Source organism: Phoca vitulina, unplaced genomic scaffold (assembly GCF_004348235.1).
Source record: "Phoca vitulina isolate PV1807 unplaced genomic scaffold, GSC_HSeal_1.0 scaffold40, whole genome shotgun sequence".
In the NCBI taxonomy this organism is placed as follows: domain Eukaryota; kingdom Metazoa; phylum Chordata; class Mammalia; order Carnivora; family Phocidae; genus Phoca; species Phoca vitulina.
Window position 1 is genome coordinate 22,169,443 of NW_022589743.1, and position 19,383 is coordinate 22,188,825.

The 19,383-nt window shown below is 38.4% G+C and overlaps 1 protein-coding gene across 7 annotated transcripts in view; it reads right to left on the bottom strand.

Moving 5' to 3' along the window:
• SSH2 (slingshot protein phosphatase 2) overlaps positions 1 to 19,383 on the bottom strand; it is a 245,054-nt gene that overhangs the window by 53,977 nt on the left and 171,694 nt on the right. For 6 of the 7 annotated variants that reach the window (XM_032428751.1, XM_032428747.1, XM_032428744.1 and 3 more), the window contains 2 exons: positions 6,514 to 6,617; positions 3,949 to 4,013 (listed from right to left, as the gene is read on the bottom strand). In XM_032428751.1, coding sequence (XP_032284642.1) covers positions 3,949 to 4,013; positions 6,514 to 6,617 — 169 coding nt within the window. Of the gene's footprint in view, positions 1 to 3,948; positions 4,014 to 4,887; positions 4,991 to 6,513; positions 6,618 to 19,383 lie in introns of all 7 variants that reach the window. The other variant, XM_032428750.1, reaches the window with a different exon arrangement.

Sequence of the window (19,383 nt, forward strand, 5' to 3'; positions counted from 1 at the left end):
ACACACACACACACACACACACACACACACACACACACACACACACATACACGAAAGACTGGAAGGATGCTTATCCAAACTGCTAAGAATGGTTTTCTCAGAATATAGGATACAAAGTGATTTTTACTTTCTTCCTTACACCTTCCTGTATTCTATGATTTTTAAAAATTTTATATTTAGAAAAAAATAAACCCATTTTCATTTTGGGAAACTATCAATGTACTATAAAAAACAAAGCCTAAAAAGTCCTTCTTTTCTTTTCTTTTCTTTTTTTTTTTTTAAAGGTTTTTATTTATTTGACAGAGAGGGAACACAAGCAGGGGGAGTGGGAGAGGGAGAAGCAGGCTTCCCACTGAGCAGGGAGCCCGATGCGGGGCTCGATCCCAGGACCCTGGGACCATGACCTGAGCCGAAGGCAGACACTTAACGACTGAGCCACTCAGGCGCCCCAAAAGTCCTTATTTTCTTAAACTCTCCTGCAAAATACTCAAAAACATCTTGTGCCTTATCAGCACCATAACTCTAGTTAAGAATATTAAAGTTACTTCAAATGTTAGGAAAGTTTTTCATTTTCTAGTCTATTTTTTTTTTATTGAATGGGTATTGGGTAATGTGCAAGAGTATTAAAAAAACACGGTCTTCATTTTACCAGCTACAGTTTTCGTAAATACTGAAGTTAATGCTTGGGACTGTATTTGGAATGCAGAGTTTCCCTGGAGGAAAAAATGGTTTACTCTTATTTTCAATGCTAAAGCAAAGTGTGGGATTTGGTGCCACTATCTGTTGTTGGGTTATTAAAAAAATAAAGGCAGGACTTTCAGTTGACTATCAAACTTTTAACCTTATGTACAAGCCCCAGGATGAGAATTTTAGCATTCCAAATTTAACTCAAAACAAAAGGCCTTGCTTTGAGTCTACAAATGCTCCTTTCAGTTAGAAAAGTGCTAATTTGTCCAAAGTCACACAATGTATTCACTCATTTTCTTGAAGATGACTCATTCAATAATCTGAAACATAATGACTATGTGTTTGTAACAATTCAAAACAACTGTAAAATGGCTTGTCATTTAAAATGAATTAATTCAGAGGCATCAGTTATATTTTCTGAATTTATATTTTATAAATGTAAAGCAGGTAAAGCTGCATATATTAGCAGGCCAAGAAAAAAAGTTAATTTCCAACTCTCCCTTCCCTAACTGCTTCCTTAATGTTCTCCTGTGGTTAAAATTATTTTAACGTTTAGAAGTGCAATCTAAATTCCAGAAGGTTATCAAGGAGAAAAAGATAAAGTGATGACAGACCTCAACTTTAACTCTACCAAACTACACAATTTTTGGAAACTATAAACATGTATCTGACAGACATCAAGTATGTGCAAGTGACCATTATTATGGGTTTTAGAGGAGATGTTCTCAAAGCGTGATTCCTGGATCAGCAGCATCAATATTGATGATTCACAGGAAAACTTGTTAAAAATGCAAATTATTACTGCCTCCCCCTCCCCAAATCAAACACTGTGGGTGGAATCCAGCAAAGGGGGACAGTTCAACAAAGCTCTGCAGGTGATTCTGATGTACTCTAAGGTTTGAGTATCACTGCTTCAGAATATTAATGCTGTAAAAACTGTAGACCACCTTTGTTCACTTATAAAGAAGTGTTTAAGATAGAAGTATATAAAAATATGGACAAGATTTACATAAATGTATGATGTGATTTTCAAATTAGAATATAAAATAATTATGTAAGGATTTCTTATTTCATATTCTTTAAATTTCAAAGGAAGTTCCTCACTCAACAAAAATTTGTGGCCATTTTAAGGTGACAGGCAGCATTTGAGAGAAAAAAAAATGACAGAATTTGAACACAGAATGACTAAGTGAATGAAAAATCAGTTAATTACCATAGAGTTCAGAGACCTGTTCATCAATTTTTTACAATCATTCTTGTATTATATTCATTCTCTCTCTTCCCGTTCAGAAAGCAGAGATCAGCCATTTGAATTTAACATGCCGAAAGAAACCCAATTTCCAAGTGACTACCCCAACCTAGAAGGGCCGATCATCACATGCTTAGATTACTGCAATAACTACCTAGTGGACCTCCATGACTTAAGATGGCTTCCTCCTCCCCACTATTCTGTATTAGCTTCTGAGGAATCTCTCTATCTTTTTTTTAGTAATCTCTATACCCAATGTGGGCCTCAAACTCACAATGCAGAGATCAAGAGTTGGATACTTCACTGACTGAGCAAGCCAGGTGCCCCTCTCTTAAATACTGTAGCTGTTCCACGTGATTCTTTGTTCCAAACCTTGTAACCTTTCACACTACTGCTTACTGAAAAGGTAGATGTACTACCTCCAAGTATTAATCCAGAGGGTCAGATAGGGAATACAAATGAGTGAAGTAGGCCATATGAATATTAAATGGGTAGAAATGCTCTTCACTTTTCATAAAGAAACATACTCATCCCATTTTTGTTTTCCTATTTTAATTAAATATTCTACTATAAGAAAACTAACAGTGAAGAAATGATGACAAATAGAGACACTTGGCTTTAGAGTCTAGGCGACAACAGGATATGTGGGGATTATGGTAAATTAAAAGCCTAGGCCATACCCAAGCCTGACCCTTTGGGTCTAGCAAGTTTTATCATGTGAGAATAAGGTCCCAGTGTTGCCAGAATTTTAGATTTTTGAAGACAAGCTCCAAGTATGGATTTTTATGTGAAATCATTCAACTTTAAAATTCTGGCTCGGGTGGCGCCTGGGTGGCTCAGTCGTTAAGTGTCTGCCTTCAGCTCAGGTCATGATCCCAGGGTCCTGGGATCGAGCCCCGCATCGGGCTCCCTGCTCCGCGGGAGGCCTGCTTCTCCCTCTCCCACTCCCCCTGCTTGTCTTCCTTCTCTCGCTGTGTCTCTCTCTGTCAAATAAATAAATAAAATTAAAAAAAAAATAAAATAAAATTCTGGCTCAGAGGGCACCTGGGTGGCTCAGTCAGTTAAGCATCTGCCTTCGGCTCAGGTCATGACCCTGGAATCCTGGGATTGAGTCCCGCATTGGGCTCCCTGCTCAGTGGGGAGTCTGCTTCTCCCTCTGCCCTTCACCCTGCTTGTGCTCTCTCTCTCTCGCTCTCTCTCTCAAATAAATAAAATCTTAAAAAAAAAAAATTCTGGCTCAGAGTGAAAACCACCACCACTGTGGTCCAAACAAAACATATCTGCTACTTAGAAAAAAAAAATATATATATCTGTTACTTTGAGTTCCCTAGTTTGGAGCATTAAATTCCTATTTGTCTGCCTTGTTTCCTGGTATCTTATCTTCCTTATAGTAACAATAATCCCCAGATTTGGGCAGCATTTTATTCTCTTCAATATGCTTTCATGTCCATTTGATCCTCTTGACTGTGAGAGGTAGAAAGAAGATGAGGAAGCAGGCTCAGGCAAGCTAAGTAACTTGTCCAACATCACATGATTAGTAAAAGCCTAAGCCCAGGTCTCCTTACTCTGAGACCAGCACAAATCCCTGGCCCTTTTACTCTTTCCTTGTCCCTTACATGTGCTTTTGTCTCAGTCAGGCCCTCATCTAGAAGGACGGTCTTCTTTCTTTCTGCCAATTTAAATTCATCATCTTTTAAGACCCAGCTCAAGCCCTACTGTATACATAAAACCTTTCTAACTAGGGCAAGTCTCAAAGTATTCTTTCTTCTGAACTTCAGTTGTTGTTATGGTCAGTAACTTACAAACTGGTGCTTATCAACAGCCTTGAATCATCAAATTATTTCACATCATTTCACATAGCTCATATCCCCAATGATATTCTAAGCTCTTTGATGGTGTGGACATGTTATTCTTTTTTGTTCCACATAGCTCCCAGCACTCTGTTGGGACATAAAAATGACTGCTTAATGTTTGCCATCTTAGACAGTCTTTTGAGTAAGAGTTATACTTACCAGCCTGATGTTATCTTCTGGGCGGAGTAATATGAACATTGCTTGGAGATGCTGTTGGAGATCACCTGGTGAAATTTATGAAACAAAAAATAATTATTCTCCACTGTAATGTCAATAGAGAGGATTCCTTCTACCTTAATAACCTGTGTAAAAGAAAGTCCTGGGTCACTGAAGGACTATAATTAGACATAGAAATTAAGTGTCTTAATATAATTATTATTAACTTTAAGTGGAAAGACAGAATGGTAGACTGCATCTCTATACATTCACTTTTAGCCTATACTACATTAAAATTTGCTTTATGTTTGTCCAATGGGAGGTGCACTTGAAACCAATCTCAGTTTTGTACTATCGTGGATGTTGATGAAAGCAATGGTGAGATCTGTTGGGCTGTGCTTTCAGGCCCACTGAAGGTAGCAAGGAGGGAATCCTGAAAATGGGGTGTGTGATGAATGCGTTTAGAATTACCTCTAACATTACAAAAAACTAACTATTTTGCCATTCTTTTTTCTGTAAATCTTTAGTTGCACTTAACCAAAGAAGATTTTTAGATTCCCCTTAGAATAATGTCAATGGTTTAAAATGATTTCCATATTAGTGGCTGATATTCAAGTAAGAGTACTCATTAAATATAGTGGGTCCCAAGAAATAAATATTCCACTGAACCTAATGTTAGGTCCTTTAACATGGCCAACCATTATTTGAATACACATTTGTTTCTACACATTCTCCAAAACTAAGTTGAATTTTTTTGTATTAAAGTATTATAGATTTCCTCATACTCCTTATTCTATATTAGAAAACATGGAACTTTGGCTAGTAGGAGATAATTAGATAACATACTGTTATAAATGATAACAATCTGAGAACAAAAAACTTCATTCATGCCCAACCAGGTCCAGCTCTTTTTTAAGAGTCTAAAGTGACTGACATAGCCACCTGATCACAGATGCCAGTGGATGCCTGTTCTCACATTCGTCTTGAAATCTACATACAAAATCTTCCTCCAGGTAACTTCAACTGTTAACAGTGAGATGAAATACTGATATGTGCAAGAAGTGGTGAGGGGCAGGAAGAAAGAAAAGTAGGTTAGCAAACAGATATTTGTTTAAAAGGTCAGCAAGTCTGAAAGCCTCTCCTTTTTTTCCCCGTTTCCTTTTCTTAAAGAATGGTTTTCTTGCCGCCCACCCCCCCACCTCCATTTCAATGCTGGCTTCTGACCAATTCCATTACTGCAGAATCTTTCAACTTTCAAAATTAAAAAGGAAAATCATCATGTTTGGCCAGGTCTGTTCTACCACATTTCAAACCCAGAGACACAATCTAAGTCTCATGTGTAAGAACCAGTATGGGCTCATAGGTATAAAACCAAGAGAAATGAAAACATATGTCCACACAAGAACTTACACATAAAGATTCACAGCAGCATTATTTGTAAGAGTCAAAAATTAGAAACAACTCAAATGTCTATCAACCGGTGAATGGAAAAATGAAATGTGGTACATCTATACACTAGAATATTATTTGGTCATAAAAAGGAATGAAGTACTGACACATACTATAATGTAAATGACCCTTGAAAACATTATGCTAAATGAAAGGAGCCTGTCTCAAAAGATCATTTATATAATTCCACTTATATGGAACACCCAGAATGGGCAAATCTATAGACAGAGAAATAGATTAGTGGTTGTTTAGGATTGGCAGGGAGGGTGGAGGATATAGGGAATGACTGCTAATGGGTAACTGGGTTTCTTCTGTGGGGTGATGAAAATGTTCTAAAATTACAGTGATGATAGTACAACTCTGTATATACTAAAAAACAACAACACTGAATGTATACTTTAAATGGGTAAATTAGGTGAATTACATGGTATGTGAATTATATCTCACTAGAACTGTTAAAAAAAAAAAAAAAAAAAAAGAACCAGTGTGGGGAGACAAAGTGTTAGCATAAACAATGAAGAGTGACTTAAGTTACATGTTATAATTGAGTTAAGCAGCTGAGGCTTTTTAAAAATTAAGATTCATTCTGTTCTATCAGTACAGATGACCCAAGGGAAGGATTTTTAGGATGGAGAACTTGTAGAGGACAACCATTTCTGGGTAAATAGTGGCCTAAGTCCCTACTCCAAGTGCTATTGGCCCAAAGATCCAGCTGGCTTCTTGAAAGGTCAGGCAAAAGTCAAGAAGCCCCATCCCTACTGTAAGGCTTCTTATGTGAGCTGGGAATGTGGAAACTCAGGTTTGTTGGTGGTGAAAAGTACTGTCGGTAAGCAAACTGGGTATTTGCTACTGGAAAACCTTAATTGATAAGTCACATAAGAATTCATTAGAGTATCTTTGTACCTTATTATTTTTCCAACACAAATTTATTGAACACTTACTACATATATAATGCATTCTGCTAAGTGCCAGAAAAATAGTGAAAGAAAAGTGATTATAGCACAGTACAATGCTTTCTTTCACTATTACAAGACTGTTGGAGAAACAGGGATGAGGTTGTCAGCCTTTTAGAACAAAACAAAAGAAACCAAGGAAGGAATGGTGTATGTGGAACTTTACCTGCATGCTTGTTGCGTCTGTGGCTAATTCTTGGTGCAGATGAGCCATTTCCCCGTGGTAGAAAAAGGGCAGCACCTTTGACAGTTAGAAAGCTCTCACTGATGCTATAAGGGAAAAAGTCAAAAGGAAACAGATTATTTAAGGAGGGAAATCAGAGTATGATGGAGATCCATTTTGGGATTATTCTCTCTCCCATCTTCCAAAGTCCCAATTTCATGGGATGAAGTAAAAATAAAATTAAGAGAGACCCTTTTATTTACACAGTCCTATCTACTCTAGACAGTTTTACTGAAGCAAAACCTACAATATTCTATATATATATATTACATGGTAGCAGTTAAGAATGAAGGCTCTGGAAACAAAAAAGAGAAAGGCTCTGGAGCCAGATTGCCTGGGTTTGAATCCTGGCTCTGCTACTTCTTACCTGAGTGAATTTTAGGGGGCCTAAATTTCCTTATCAGTAAAACAAAGGTAATAAAATGAAGCTGTTGTGAGGAATCAACAAGTATACAGTTTCTTAGAGTGGTGCCCTTGTGCAGAGGGATTTTTGAACTCAAAATACAACTAAGGTATAAAATTCTCAGTTTTACTTTAGAAGTACTCTAGAAATGAAGCTGGCAGACACATCTGAGAACACTTCAGTTGCTTTTAAAATTCCCAAAGCTCTACCATAAATTTAATTCTTAGTGTTTTATTTTTTTAATTTATTTTTTAATTCTTAGTGTTTTATTTATTTATTTATTTATTTTAAGATTTTATTTATTTATTCATGAGAGACAGAGAGAGGCAGAGGCAGAAGGAGAAGCAGGCTCCCCACGGAGCAGGGAGCCCAATGCGGGACTCGATCCCAGGACCCTGGGATCATGACCTGAGCCGAAGGCAGACGCTTAACCGACTGAGCCACCCAGGCGTCCCAATTCTTAGTGTTTTAAATGATTGCATTTTAAGGTACACAAACACAGGTTACACAAATACCAATGCTATAGAAACATCTTTGGATAAGCATAAAGGTATAAATGCCTAAACTGGAGGGAACTTGAAACCCTCATCTTAATTCTTTTTTTTTTTTTCTTTTTAAAGAGTTATTTATTTGAGAGAAAGCACACGCGTGAGTGGGGAGGGGGTGGTGGTGGATGAGGGAGGGGATCCTGGTGACCCTGAGATCATGACCTGAGCCGAAATCAAGAGTTGGGCACTCAACCAAGCCACGGAGGTGCCCCTCTTGTCTTAATTTTTTTTTTTTTTTTTAAGATTTACGTATTTGAGAAAGAGAGAAAAAGAGAGCGAGAGAACGAGCGCATGAGCATGGTGGGGAGGGGCAGAGGGAGAGAGAGAGAGAAACCCTAAGCAGACTCCACGCTGAGCGCAGAGCCTGACGTGGGGCTGGATCCCATGACCCTGAGATCATGACCCAAGCTGATACCAAGAGTCCGACATTCAACTGACTGTGCCACCCCTGGGTCTCTCATCTTAAATTTTTTTTTCTTTAATTAAAAAAAATATTTTATTTATTTGACAGAGAGAGAGATAGCGAGAGCAGGAACAGTGAAGCAGGGGGAGTGGGAGAGGGAGAAGCAGGCCTCCCGCGGAGCAGGGAGCCTGATGCGGGGCTCGATCCCAGGACCCTGGTATCATGACCTGAGCCGAAGGCAGACGCTTAACGACTGAGCCACCCAGGCGCCCCTCTCATCTTAATTCTTAAATGTAGTATTTCTAACTTGTGACATACAGATTGATTGGCAGCCATTTTTGTGTGTTTTAAAATAACTGGGAGCATAGTTAAAATTTTATACACCAAATGACTGCTATTGAATGTTGCAGGTGAGATGTGGTTATTTTTAGTTTACTTGAAATGACTAACTAAAGGGGGGAGAGGGAAGTAAATATCTGAAATTTGGAAAACACTAAACTTTTTGGTAAGAACTTTTAATTTTCATTTACATTTTCTTTAAGGATATAAAAGGTTGATACTGTATGTAGTTAAATTGACCCATAACCATCGGTGATCATGGGGCAGGTAACTATAGCCTGCAGAAAAAGTTATGATCTAGGAATTTAAAAAATAAGATCCTGAAGTTTTTGTTTAATTGCATCAATTTCTGTATTTATGTGAATTTATAAACTACAGTAAGTTTTGAATGAGATTAATCTTGTTTAATATAAGTAAATGTGTCTGTAGACTGTGATCTCTCCAAACTAAAAAGATTAGTACTTGGAATTGTGTTCTTTATGGTTATAGTGTTGGTAAAGCACTAATACACAGAAAATAAAGGAATTACACAGTGCAAAAAAAAAAAAAAAGAGTGCTGGGCGCCTGGGTGGCTCAGTTGGTTAAGTGACTGCCTTCGGCTTGGGTCATGATCCTGGAGTCCCTGGATCGAGTCCCGCATCGGGCTCCCTGCTCGGCAGGGAGTCTGCTTCTCCCTCTGACCCTCCCCCCTCTCATGTGCTTGCTCTCTCTCATTCTCTCTCTCTCAAATAAATAAATAAAAAATCTTTAAAAAAAAAAAAAAGAGTGCTGCCCTTAACAAATATTAGTTATTGTTACTGGGCCTATAATTATTAATAACAGTGTTTGATTAGTGTTCTAATCAGATGTAAATTATATTACAATACTTAGTTACAAATAACAGACCCAAAGTTTGCCCAAAAAATTTTGTTTAAAATACACACACACCATGCTGAAGTGTTACTCAAAATTTTACTTTCACTGACTTGCATTCCCACATGCAGTGAAAGGAGGACATAGGAAATGTGTTTAACCTATGGAGTTTGCCATGTTAATACCATCCTTCATGTAAATGACAGCTCAACAGAGGTGGAGATTTACTGTTCAGGATAGCAGTAATATAATTACTAGTGAATATCCACAGAAAACAGAAAATATATCCAAACTATTTCATACCAACAGACTAAGCCTTTTAAATGTTTAAATGTTATCCACAAACTCTGAAAAGGCTAGAACTTCTAAAACACTAATGGCAAAATTTAGAAACATATAATGGAATGGAGGGTTCCAAGTTTGCTTGTAAGTATGTTATGCAGAGTTAGCTAATGTATTGTAAATTACACTGCCTACTCAACATTTCCACTTGGAAATCCAATTGGCATCTCAAATTTACATTGCCAAAACAAAGCTCTTGAGTCCCTGCAAACCTGATCCCTAGTCTCATCCACCCAAATTGTTTGGGCCAAAATACTTGACAGTCATCCTTGGTTTCTCTTTTTCCCTGCAACAGTATGTATCCTAATCCAACAGCAAAACCTGGCTTTACTTCCAAATGTATCTTGAATCTGCCCACTTAGCTCCATTACCACTTGGACAATGTTCATGGCACCATCATTTTTCAAAACTAGCACCACTGTTAAAGGTTTTTTTTTTTTTTAGCTTTTTATTATAGAAAATTACAAATATAAACAGAAATAGAGGGGATAATATAATGAACTCCCATGTTCTCACACATTTCAGCTTTAATTCAAGTCCAATCTTTGTTTCTTCTACATCCTTACTCTCTTCACCTTGTCCCTGAAGTGAAACTAACCCCAGACATTCTATCAGCAAAAGGTCTCTTAACTGGTCTATCTGCAACCACTTCTGCACTGTGGCTATCCACTTACCAAAGAGCAACCAGAGGGATTTTATGTATCTAAAATACACGGATACACCACGTGCTTCCCTTTGTACTTACAAAGAAAAGCTGAAGTCTTTAGCTTAGACTTCAAGGCCTTGTAACATCCAATAATACATCATTTCTCTGATTTCTCCCCTTTTGTTCACTTGCTATAGTTGCACTGGTCTCTTTTGTTTCTTCTATATTTCAGGCCCCTTCTCAGGGCCTTTGTGCTTTTTCTTTTCTTCTATTTTTAAAAAATATTTTATTTATTTGAGAGAGAGCGCGCGCATGTGCGAGCACAAGTGGGGAAGGGGCAGAGGGAGAGGGAGAAGCAGACTCCCCGCTGAGCAGGGGGCCTGATGTGGAGACTTGATCCCAGGACCCTGGGATCACGAACTGAGCTGAAGGCAGACGCTCAACCAACTGAGCCACCCAGGCGTCCCATGCTTTTTATTTTTTACTTGGGATACTTTTTCTCCTGGCCTGTCACTATTTAAGTCACAGCTCCAGTATCATCACCTCTTCCCCATCCCAATCATACTCTATCTTGCTATTCTGTTTTGTTTCCTTCAGGATATATATCATATACTAAAAATTATGTTTATTTACTTGTATACTTGTATTTACTTGTATACTTTATTTACTTGTATACTTGACTGTGGTTATCTCCTTATGATAGCATATAAACTCAATGAAGAGCAAGCATTTTATTTTGCTCAGTACATAATCCTTAACATTGGAAATAGTGCCAAGCACATATTAGGTGCTCAACGGCTATTTAAGAAATGAATCAATTCAGCCCAGGATCCTTCCCACATGGTTCTATCGGTCCTGTTATTGCAGCAGGAATTGTAATTTAGGACAAGAAAGAAATTCTGTAATTTCACATGTAAAAAATAATTGTTACAGAACTCAATATATGTGGCAGATTAATGGATTGTAAATACAAATGTTTGATGATAAATTAATTGGCAAATAAAATTAAATCACCTCTATAATGTTGTCAGTCCAACGTTGACTCAATTTTATCCTTTAATTAAGTGGCATGAAGCTGATAAACTTTTGAGCTAACTTGCCAAACAGACTGGAACATGTCTTCTAAAAACAAACATAAGAATCCACGGATGCCACTTTAAAAATCTGCATTCTGGCTGGGAGGGGCTGCCTTTATTTTGTTTTGTTTTCATCTTTAAATAAAGCATTGTGCTCTTGTGGTCTGTTGCACAAGTCTTGTCTCTTGTTACGTTAGTGGTATGCACATGTCACCCTGCTGTGGGTCACTGTGTTTCACTCACATTACGGGAACCTAAAACAAAATGTCTTGAGTGACAGGATGAGTGGGGTACACCACAGACAGGAAATGAAATTCACACTTCTGCCAACACAGCAACTGTCTGCTTTACCAAATGAAAATATTTTAAAAATACAGACTAATATTCTACCTATTACCAAAGTTACAGCTGTGGGCACTTTGGTTTCCGGTAAGCAAAGTGGTCTCAACATCTACAAAAGAAGTATATTTGTAGAGAGCTTAAAACAACCAAGCATGCTTCAGTCATTCCTTTTGTGAGACAGAGGTAGTTTCTCTTAGACAAACACTAGTTTAAGAATAAACTTCCTGGTTTGATACATTTATTGTTGCTCATGCTTTAAAGCAAATCTAAGTGTGTTCTTTAAAATGTATGTAGTGCTTTCACACGGGGAGGGTTAGGGTGGGACCAAGGACCCTTGGTTAATTCAAAGCTACCTGGAAAATTCCTGATGGTAAAAGAAAGACCAGGAGTCAAACTCACATATAGTATAAGAGAAAAGATGCTTTTCTATTTGAATCATTTACACAAATCTCCATGAACTTTTCTGATAGAACAAAATGCACAGCAGATACAGCTGGGTCAGGAGACTGCCCTACTAGGTGCAGTACAGGTTTCCAGAGAGTCATGGCAGACACACTATGGTTGGTACAGTCAATTGTCTTTATTCTGTGGTCCCAGATTAGGACTCTCCAGTTATCATAAAAGTGGCATATACTGTTGGTTACAGGGGATCAGGAATAAAAGTGTGGCTGATTACAAAAATCCCTTATCATCACTGAATAAAAGTCAAAGCTCTATAAATGCTGTAAAAAATGGAATAGCAGTATGATGGTGTGGAAGTGAAAAAATAAAATTCACAACCAACAGGGTTAGGTGGTTCAAATTCAACTTGAAAATTAAATGCTTAATTTGTATATGAATAAAATTATATGTAAATTTAATCACATGTACTTCAGTATAAGGTAAAAGATTAGTATATTTTGCTAGAACAGCAAGAGATTCATTTATGTAAATATTGGTCTTTCTGAAAAAGCTTCCTGAAGATTCAATCAACATAGAGTTGGTCTCTACTTAAAAATATAGAGAGCAAGTGAAAACTTTTACACATTTTCTGAGTCGACCAATTCTGGACTAGAAACAGGACTTCTCCAGTAAATTTTATGGAGCCATCCATAGGTGATTACAGATGCTTGAATCAGACACAAACCCAAAAGCTTTCTCAGTCTAAAGATGGAGAGTATTTAGCTGCTTGATAAGAAAATGACACAGGATCATCTTGGTAAGAAAATGACACAGTGACAAATGAAGTTCTCCAGTCTTTATCAGAATACAATTGAAGATCACCTATTCCTCTCTTGCCATAAGATTGCTTGCTCAACAGAGAGAAAATCATTCCTAGTTAGACATATGAATAGCTAATAATAACTAACTTGACTGGATGCTTAGAGTACGCTGCGCACTAAGCTGAGCACTTGACATTATTTCATTTAATCTTCACAACAATCCTATGAAGTAGGTACTATTTTTTACCCCCAATTTACACGTTAAGAGACTGATGGACTCAAGAGATTCTACGTTATTTGCCCAAGATCACACAGCTGGTAATCCTCAGAGCAAGAATTCAAACCAAGATTTGACTTGAAAGTTCATGCTCTGGATCTCTCTCTACTATGCTGTTCTAGTTTTATGATATAGTTTAAGTAAAATGAAATACAATGTTTTCCCACAGAGCTTTCAACAGAATAGAATTTGAAAGTAGACTATGGGAGTGAAAGAAAAGGACTGAAATAAATCCAGATCTCAACTCTTCTCATGCCTTTTTTGTTTCCCTTATCAAGGCCACGAACAGAAAGACTATACTGAGGGGAATCAAGAACATCTGGCTGAGAGATGAATCCAGATGGGCTGGACAGTAGAGAAAAGAACAGTAACTTCTGTTGGGAATGACAGTAGCATTTCAGTCTTGAAAATGGAGGAAAGATGACTCTGCTTTAAATAGATTTGGGGAAGCACTCTGTGCCAATCTCTCCTGATCAAAATCACTTCCTAAAGCATGAAATTTGTTAACTGGCAGTTTATTCTCAGGCATAGTGTAGAGGAAAAGGTTAACTAATGGAAGAAAATACTTCACTGTTCTGAAGTTGGAATAATTTTTTTTTTTTTTAAGATTTTATTTACTGAGAGAGAGAGAGAGAGCATGAGAGAACACAAGAGCACACAAGCGGAGGGAGGGTCAGAGGGAGAGGGAGAAGCAGACTCCCCACTGAACAGGGAGCCAGACATGGGGCTTGATCCCAGGACCCTGAGATCATGACCTGAGCGAAGGCAGATGCTTAACTGACTGAGCCACCCAGGTGCCCCGAGGTTGGAATAATTTTTGAAGAATGTGGCCACCGTGATCATCCATGACCAGCAGAAAGGCCAAGGAAGCAAAAGAAAGCAACAACACACCAGGCCAAATTGCAGAGTATCAGTTGGATACACAGTCTTCTGTTTTACATACAACATACACGAAGAGATGGATCATTTACCATGGGAAGTTGGGTTTCAGAAAGTGGATGTAATACTTTTATTTGAATATTAAAATGGAGGAAGTAGATTCTCATGTTTATAGTATTTGCAATGTTTGGTATTTCTGTCAAAGCCAAAATTTATAGGTAAATTAGGTTTTACCTATAAATTGTACAAAGTGATATGGCTGCCATTTATGTAAAACTAAAAAACACTTAATCTGAACTGTTTGTTTTATTTTTTGTTTTGAGGAATATTCATCTAGGGGAAAGTTTCAAATATATTCTATCCTAACATTCTCCCTTTCTTGATACGTGCTCTCTGCTTATTTAGTTGTTTAATTTTCAGATTCAGGGCACTAGGTCAGCTTCTGCCAGTTCCTTAGGTGGAGAGGAATTCATGTCCCTACTCAGCGTGACCATACCATATAGAAAGGAAATTTCATAATAAAAAGCTTCAAATATCAGACCAGAGGCCAAAAGACTACAGAGCTATCAATAACAATACCTACTGAAAAGTTTGGCTAACTCCAAAAAACAGGAAGGAAACTGGCTGCAAAAGTCAAAAGCATATTTCCAAGTAGTGAGAAAAAGTTTGATTCTGTAACCCTAAAGGAACTTAGGGACTAGACACTAGTCTAGTCTAGTCTAGAACTTAGGGACTAGACACTAGTCTAGACTATAATGGGAGAATGTCTAAATCCAAATATCATACATACTCTTCTCTGTAATTAAACATTCCCCAATCCCATCCTCACCCCTACCATACATGGCCATACGCTCAAATGACAGTATTAGAACAGCAATCAATACCTGGAACCATCTCCCCCAAGGTATAAACTCCAGACACATGCCTGTGAATGCAGGCACTAGGATTATTTCTCTCCTCATAGGCAGACAAGCAGAGGCTGGGGTACATTAGTAGACAAGTTACTGGCAAAGTAGCTAAGAACTTAGGACTCCAGTTCTTACTCATTAACTATAACCATCAAACCATTTTAGTTCCAGCTAATCTTCCACTTAAACTTTCCTGTACAATGTCCAGCACAACTGCCCTCAGATGCAGCTGTTTGTTTTCCCCCTTTCCTACTTTTCTACAATCTAAGAAGAAAAGCAAAGGTCTATTTGTTTAAGGCTGAGGGAAAAACTCCTTCAGGACTATCCTGGTCTTTTCCCTATAAGCATACACAGAAGAAGAAACAAACCCAGAACATTCCTTTTGTTCATTTTGGATGCTCATTTACTTGGTAAGATCTTGTAATGATTCCATTTTGCCTCAAACATGTGCATCTTAGAAATGTTCAGATAGAATCATAATGTAGGAGCAATAATTTTACCACTGGCCATATAACTCAACCTTCCAATTTCCACAGATTGGGGTACATCTGAATTGACATTTGTTATTTTTGGCTGTCCAGCAATAGATATCTCCTTCCTAATCTCCCTCTGGTCTCTATTTGGGGAATCCCTCCAAATGTGCACGGTCTTGGTGGTCTCCAACTCTGGAACTGTAAGGGGTCTTGCAGGAACCTGGCATGTGGTTTAGGCCTGGACAGTTGGAAATTCTCCCCAAATCTTAAGACAAGTTACCCAAAGGAGTGGAGTAGAGATGGTGGGGGATGGTCACATTCACTGTGGGGAGAAAGGCAAGGTATAGACCAGTCTGTTCCTATTCCCTGGGCTTCCCTGAATGCCCTTGGCTCCTGCCTGTTCCCTAAGCCTCCTGTCCATTCGGTGAGCTCTGACTTCCTTCTAACAAATATTCTGGTTAAGATAGTTAAAATTCATTTCTGAGCTTGCAACAGAGAATCTGATATATCAATTGAAGTTCAAAGAATTCAATGACCTGTTGCAAGTCACACAGCTAGTTAGTTAGAACTCAGACTAAGCCCCACGTCATCTGACAGCCAGGGCAGCACTTTAACCCGTTATCCTGAGTTAGATGTTCCCACAACAGGACATACTGTGGGCCTAATAATTTGAAGCAACCAGCGGTTAAAAACACATCTGGTCAGTTCATCTAAAGAGAACAAAGACAGGATTTTACTGCAAAGCCTGGTGTGATATTTGTTCTATTTTTCACAGTATCCTGAAGACAAAGTTCAGGTTCCAGTGGGGAAAAGTTTAGACATATTCCAATGAGGCAAATACTTTCACGTTGTTTCTTAAAGTTGCTTCTTCCCCTTTTTCCTTTAATAAGTTTGATGACTATTAAACATTGTTTTAAAAAAAATATCAGAAACTAGATGCCAAAAACAAAAAGTTAGGAAGACCGTGGGGCTCAGGAAGGAGGGGAAAGAAAGCCTACATAAGAAAAGAAGTGGATGCAAAAGAAAAAGAGGGAGGACTCAATAAATAAAATCAGAAATGAAAGAGAAGTAACCGACACCACAGAAATATAAAGGATTATAAGAGACTAGTGTGAAAAATTATGTGCCAACAAACTGGACAACCTAGAAGAAATGGATACCTAAATGCCTAGAAACATACAATCTTCCAAAATGGAATCAGGGAGAAATAGAAAATCTGAGCAAACCAATTACTAGCAACAAAATTGAATTGGCAATAAAAAAACTCAAGTCCAGGACAAGTGGCTTCACAGGTGAATTCTACCAAACAGTTAAAGAGTTAATACCTATTCTTTTTTTTTTTTAAAGATTTTATTTATTTGAGAGAGAAAATGAGAGAGAGAGAGAGAGAGAGAGAGAGCACACGAGAGGGGGGACCGGGAGAGGGAGAAGCAGACTCCCTGCTGAGCAGGGAGCCCGATGCGGGACTCGATCCCTGGACTCCAGGATCATGACTTGAGCCGAAGGCAGTCACTTAACCAACTGAGCCACCCAGACGCCCTAGTTAATACCTATTCTTCTCAAACTATTCCAAACCACAGAAGAGGAAGGAAAACTTCCAAATTTATTCTATGAGGCCAGCACTACCCAGATACCAAAACCAAAGACACTACCAAAAAAGATAACTAAAGGCCAATAGCCCTGATGAACGTGGATGCAAAAATCCTCAACAAAATACCGGCAAACCGAATACAACAACATATTCAAAGGATCATTCATCATGATCAAGTGGGATTTTTTCTAGGATGGTTCAACATCTGTAAATCAATCAATATCATATATCACATTAACAAAATGATGGATAAAAACCATATGATCATCTCAATAGATGTAGAAAAAAGCATATGACAAAATTCAACATCTGTTCATGATAAAAACTCTCAACAAAGTAGGTTTAGAGGGAACATACCTCAATATAATAAAGGCCATATAGAGTGAGAATCTTGTTCTCAAGAAGGTCCTTCTCCAAGGAGAGGAGAAAGGGCCTCAGCTCAAAGGAGCCCATTTCCTTTACAGGCTGAATTAACAAAGCTTCTCAGTCCTGTGGCCCTAACCTCTGGACTTAAATACTTCTCTTTCAAAAAGGTAAAGCTTAAAAGCTGTTTGGACCAGAAAGTAAATGACCTGAACAGTTCTTTCTCAGTATTTAAATTGCCAGATGTATTGGTTACCAAGACATGACCAATATTACTTGAGACCAAAATTTTTTTTTTTAAATTTTTTTATTATGTTAATCCCCATACATTACATCATTAGTTTAAGATATAGTGTTCCATGATTCATTGTTTGTGCATAACACCCAGTGCTCCATGCAGAACGTGCCCTCCTCAATACCCATCACCAGGCTAACCCATCCTCCCAACCCCCTCCCCTCTAGAACCCTCAGTTTGTTTTTCAGAGTCCATTGTCTCTCATAGTTCTTCTCCCCCTCCGATTTCCCCCCCCTCAATCCTCCCCCCCCGCCACAAAAAAAAAAAATTTTTCTTTCTTAACATATATTGCATTATTTGTTTAAGAGGTACAGATCTGAGATTCAACAGTCTTGCACAATTCACAGCGCTTACCAGAACACATACCCTCCCCAGTGTCCATCACCCAGTCACCCCCTACCTCCCCCCCCACCCCCCCCTCCAGCAACCCTCAGTTTGTTTCCTGAGATTAAGAATTCCTCATATCAGTGAGGACTTGAGACCAAATTTAAAATAGTTGGTGGGAATAAAAACAAGACAAAACAAAAGGATATTAACTCAGAAACTGTTCAGCATTTGAAAAGTCATTTCATTTGCATGATTCAACAAATGCCTTTCCAGGTATTTAAAACACACCTGCAGAAGGAATGCAAGCTGGGCTTTTAAGCACTTGGCCAAAATGTTGAACCCAAATCTGTTTTCAGATTTCTCCTTCACCCTAATGCAAAGCTGCTGCCTTTTTTTTTTTTTTTTTTAAGATTTTATTTATTTATTTTTGAGAAAGGGAGAGAGGGAGAGAAGGAGAGGGAGAGGGATTCCATTGTTCATATAGATGAACATCCAACAGTTTTGTCCCCAAATTTCTCATCCTCCTAATATTCAAAGACTTTTACCTGGACTCCATTTAGATTTCTAATTCTCAGAGTCCCTTTGGAAGGCATCAGATCTTGATGGACTTGATTTCAGAAACTAAATTCCCACTTTCTGACTATAATCCCCTCTCTTGTGACTCTCATGTGTTCACTCTCTTCACCACCCTCATGGCCACTTTATCCTATATATAGATGACTTCCGATTAGTTATCTATTGTTGAATAACAAATTACTCTAAAATGTAGAAGCTTAAAACAATAAAGATCCTTCATTATTTCACACAGTTTCTGTGGGTTAGGAATTCAGGAGCAGCTTAGCTGGGTGGTTCTGGCTCAGGGTCTCTTACCAGGATGCAGCAGGCATCTGAAGCCCTGAATAGGACTGAAAGATCTGCTTCTAAAATGGCTCTGTCAGATGGCTACCGATAGGAGACCTCAGTTCTTTGCTATGTAAACTTCTGTACTGTTCTACTTGAGTACTCTTATGACATGGCAGCTGTCTTTCCCCAGAGTAAGTGATCCAGAGAGAACAAGGCAGAAGTGCAATGTTTTATGATTTAACCTTGGAAGTTACACACTGTAATTTCTTTCTTTCTTTTTTTAAAGATTATTTATTTTTAAAGATTTCTTTTCTTTTCTTTTTTTAGAGAGAGAGAGAGAGTGAGTGAGTGTGTGTGCAAGCAGGGCGAGGGGCAGAGTGAGAGGGAGAGAAATCCTCAGACTCCCCGCTGAGCGCAGAGCCCCACGCAAGGGCTCAATTTCACGACCCCAAGACATGACCTGAGCCGAAATCGAGAATCCCATGCTCAGTTGACTGGCCCACCCAGGCGCCCCTACACACCATAATTTCTGCAACACGCTATTAGTTACACAGGTCAACCATATTTAACGTAGGAGGGAGACTACATAGGGATGTAAATACTGCAAGTCAAGAATCAATGGGAACCATCATGAAAGTGGGTTGCTACAACTTCCACACTGGTTCTGCGGCTCAGATCTATCACCAGAGCCTTAGACCTATACA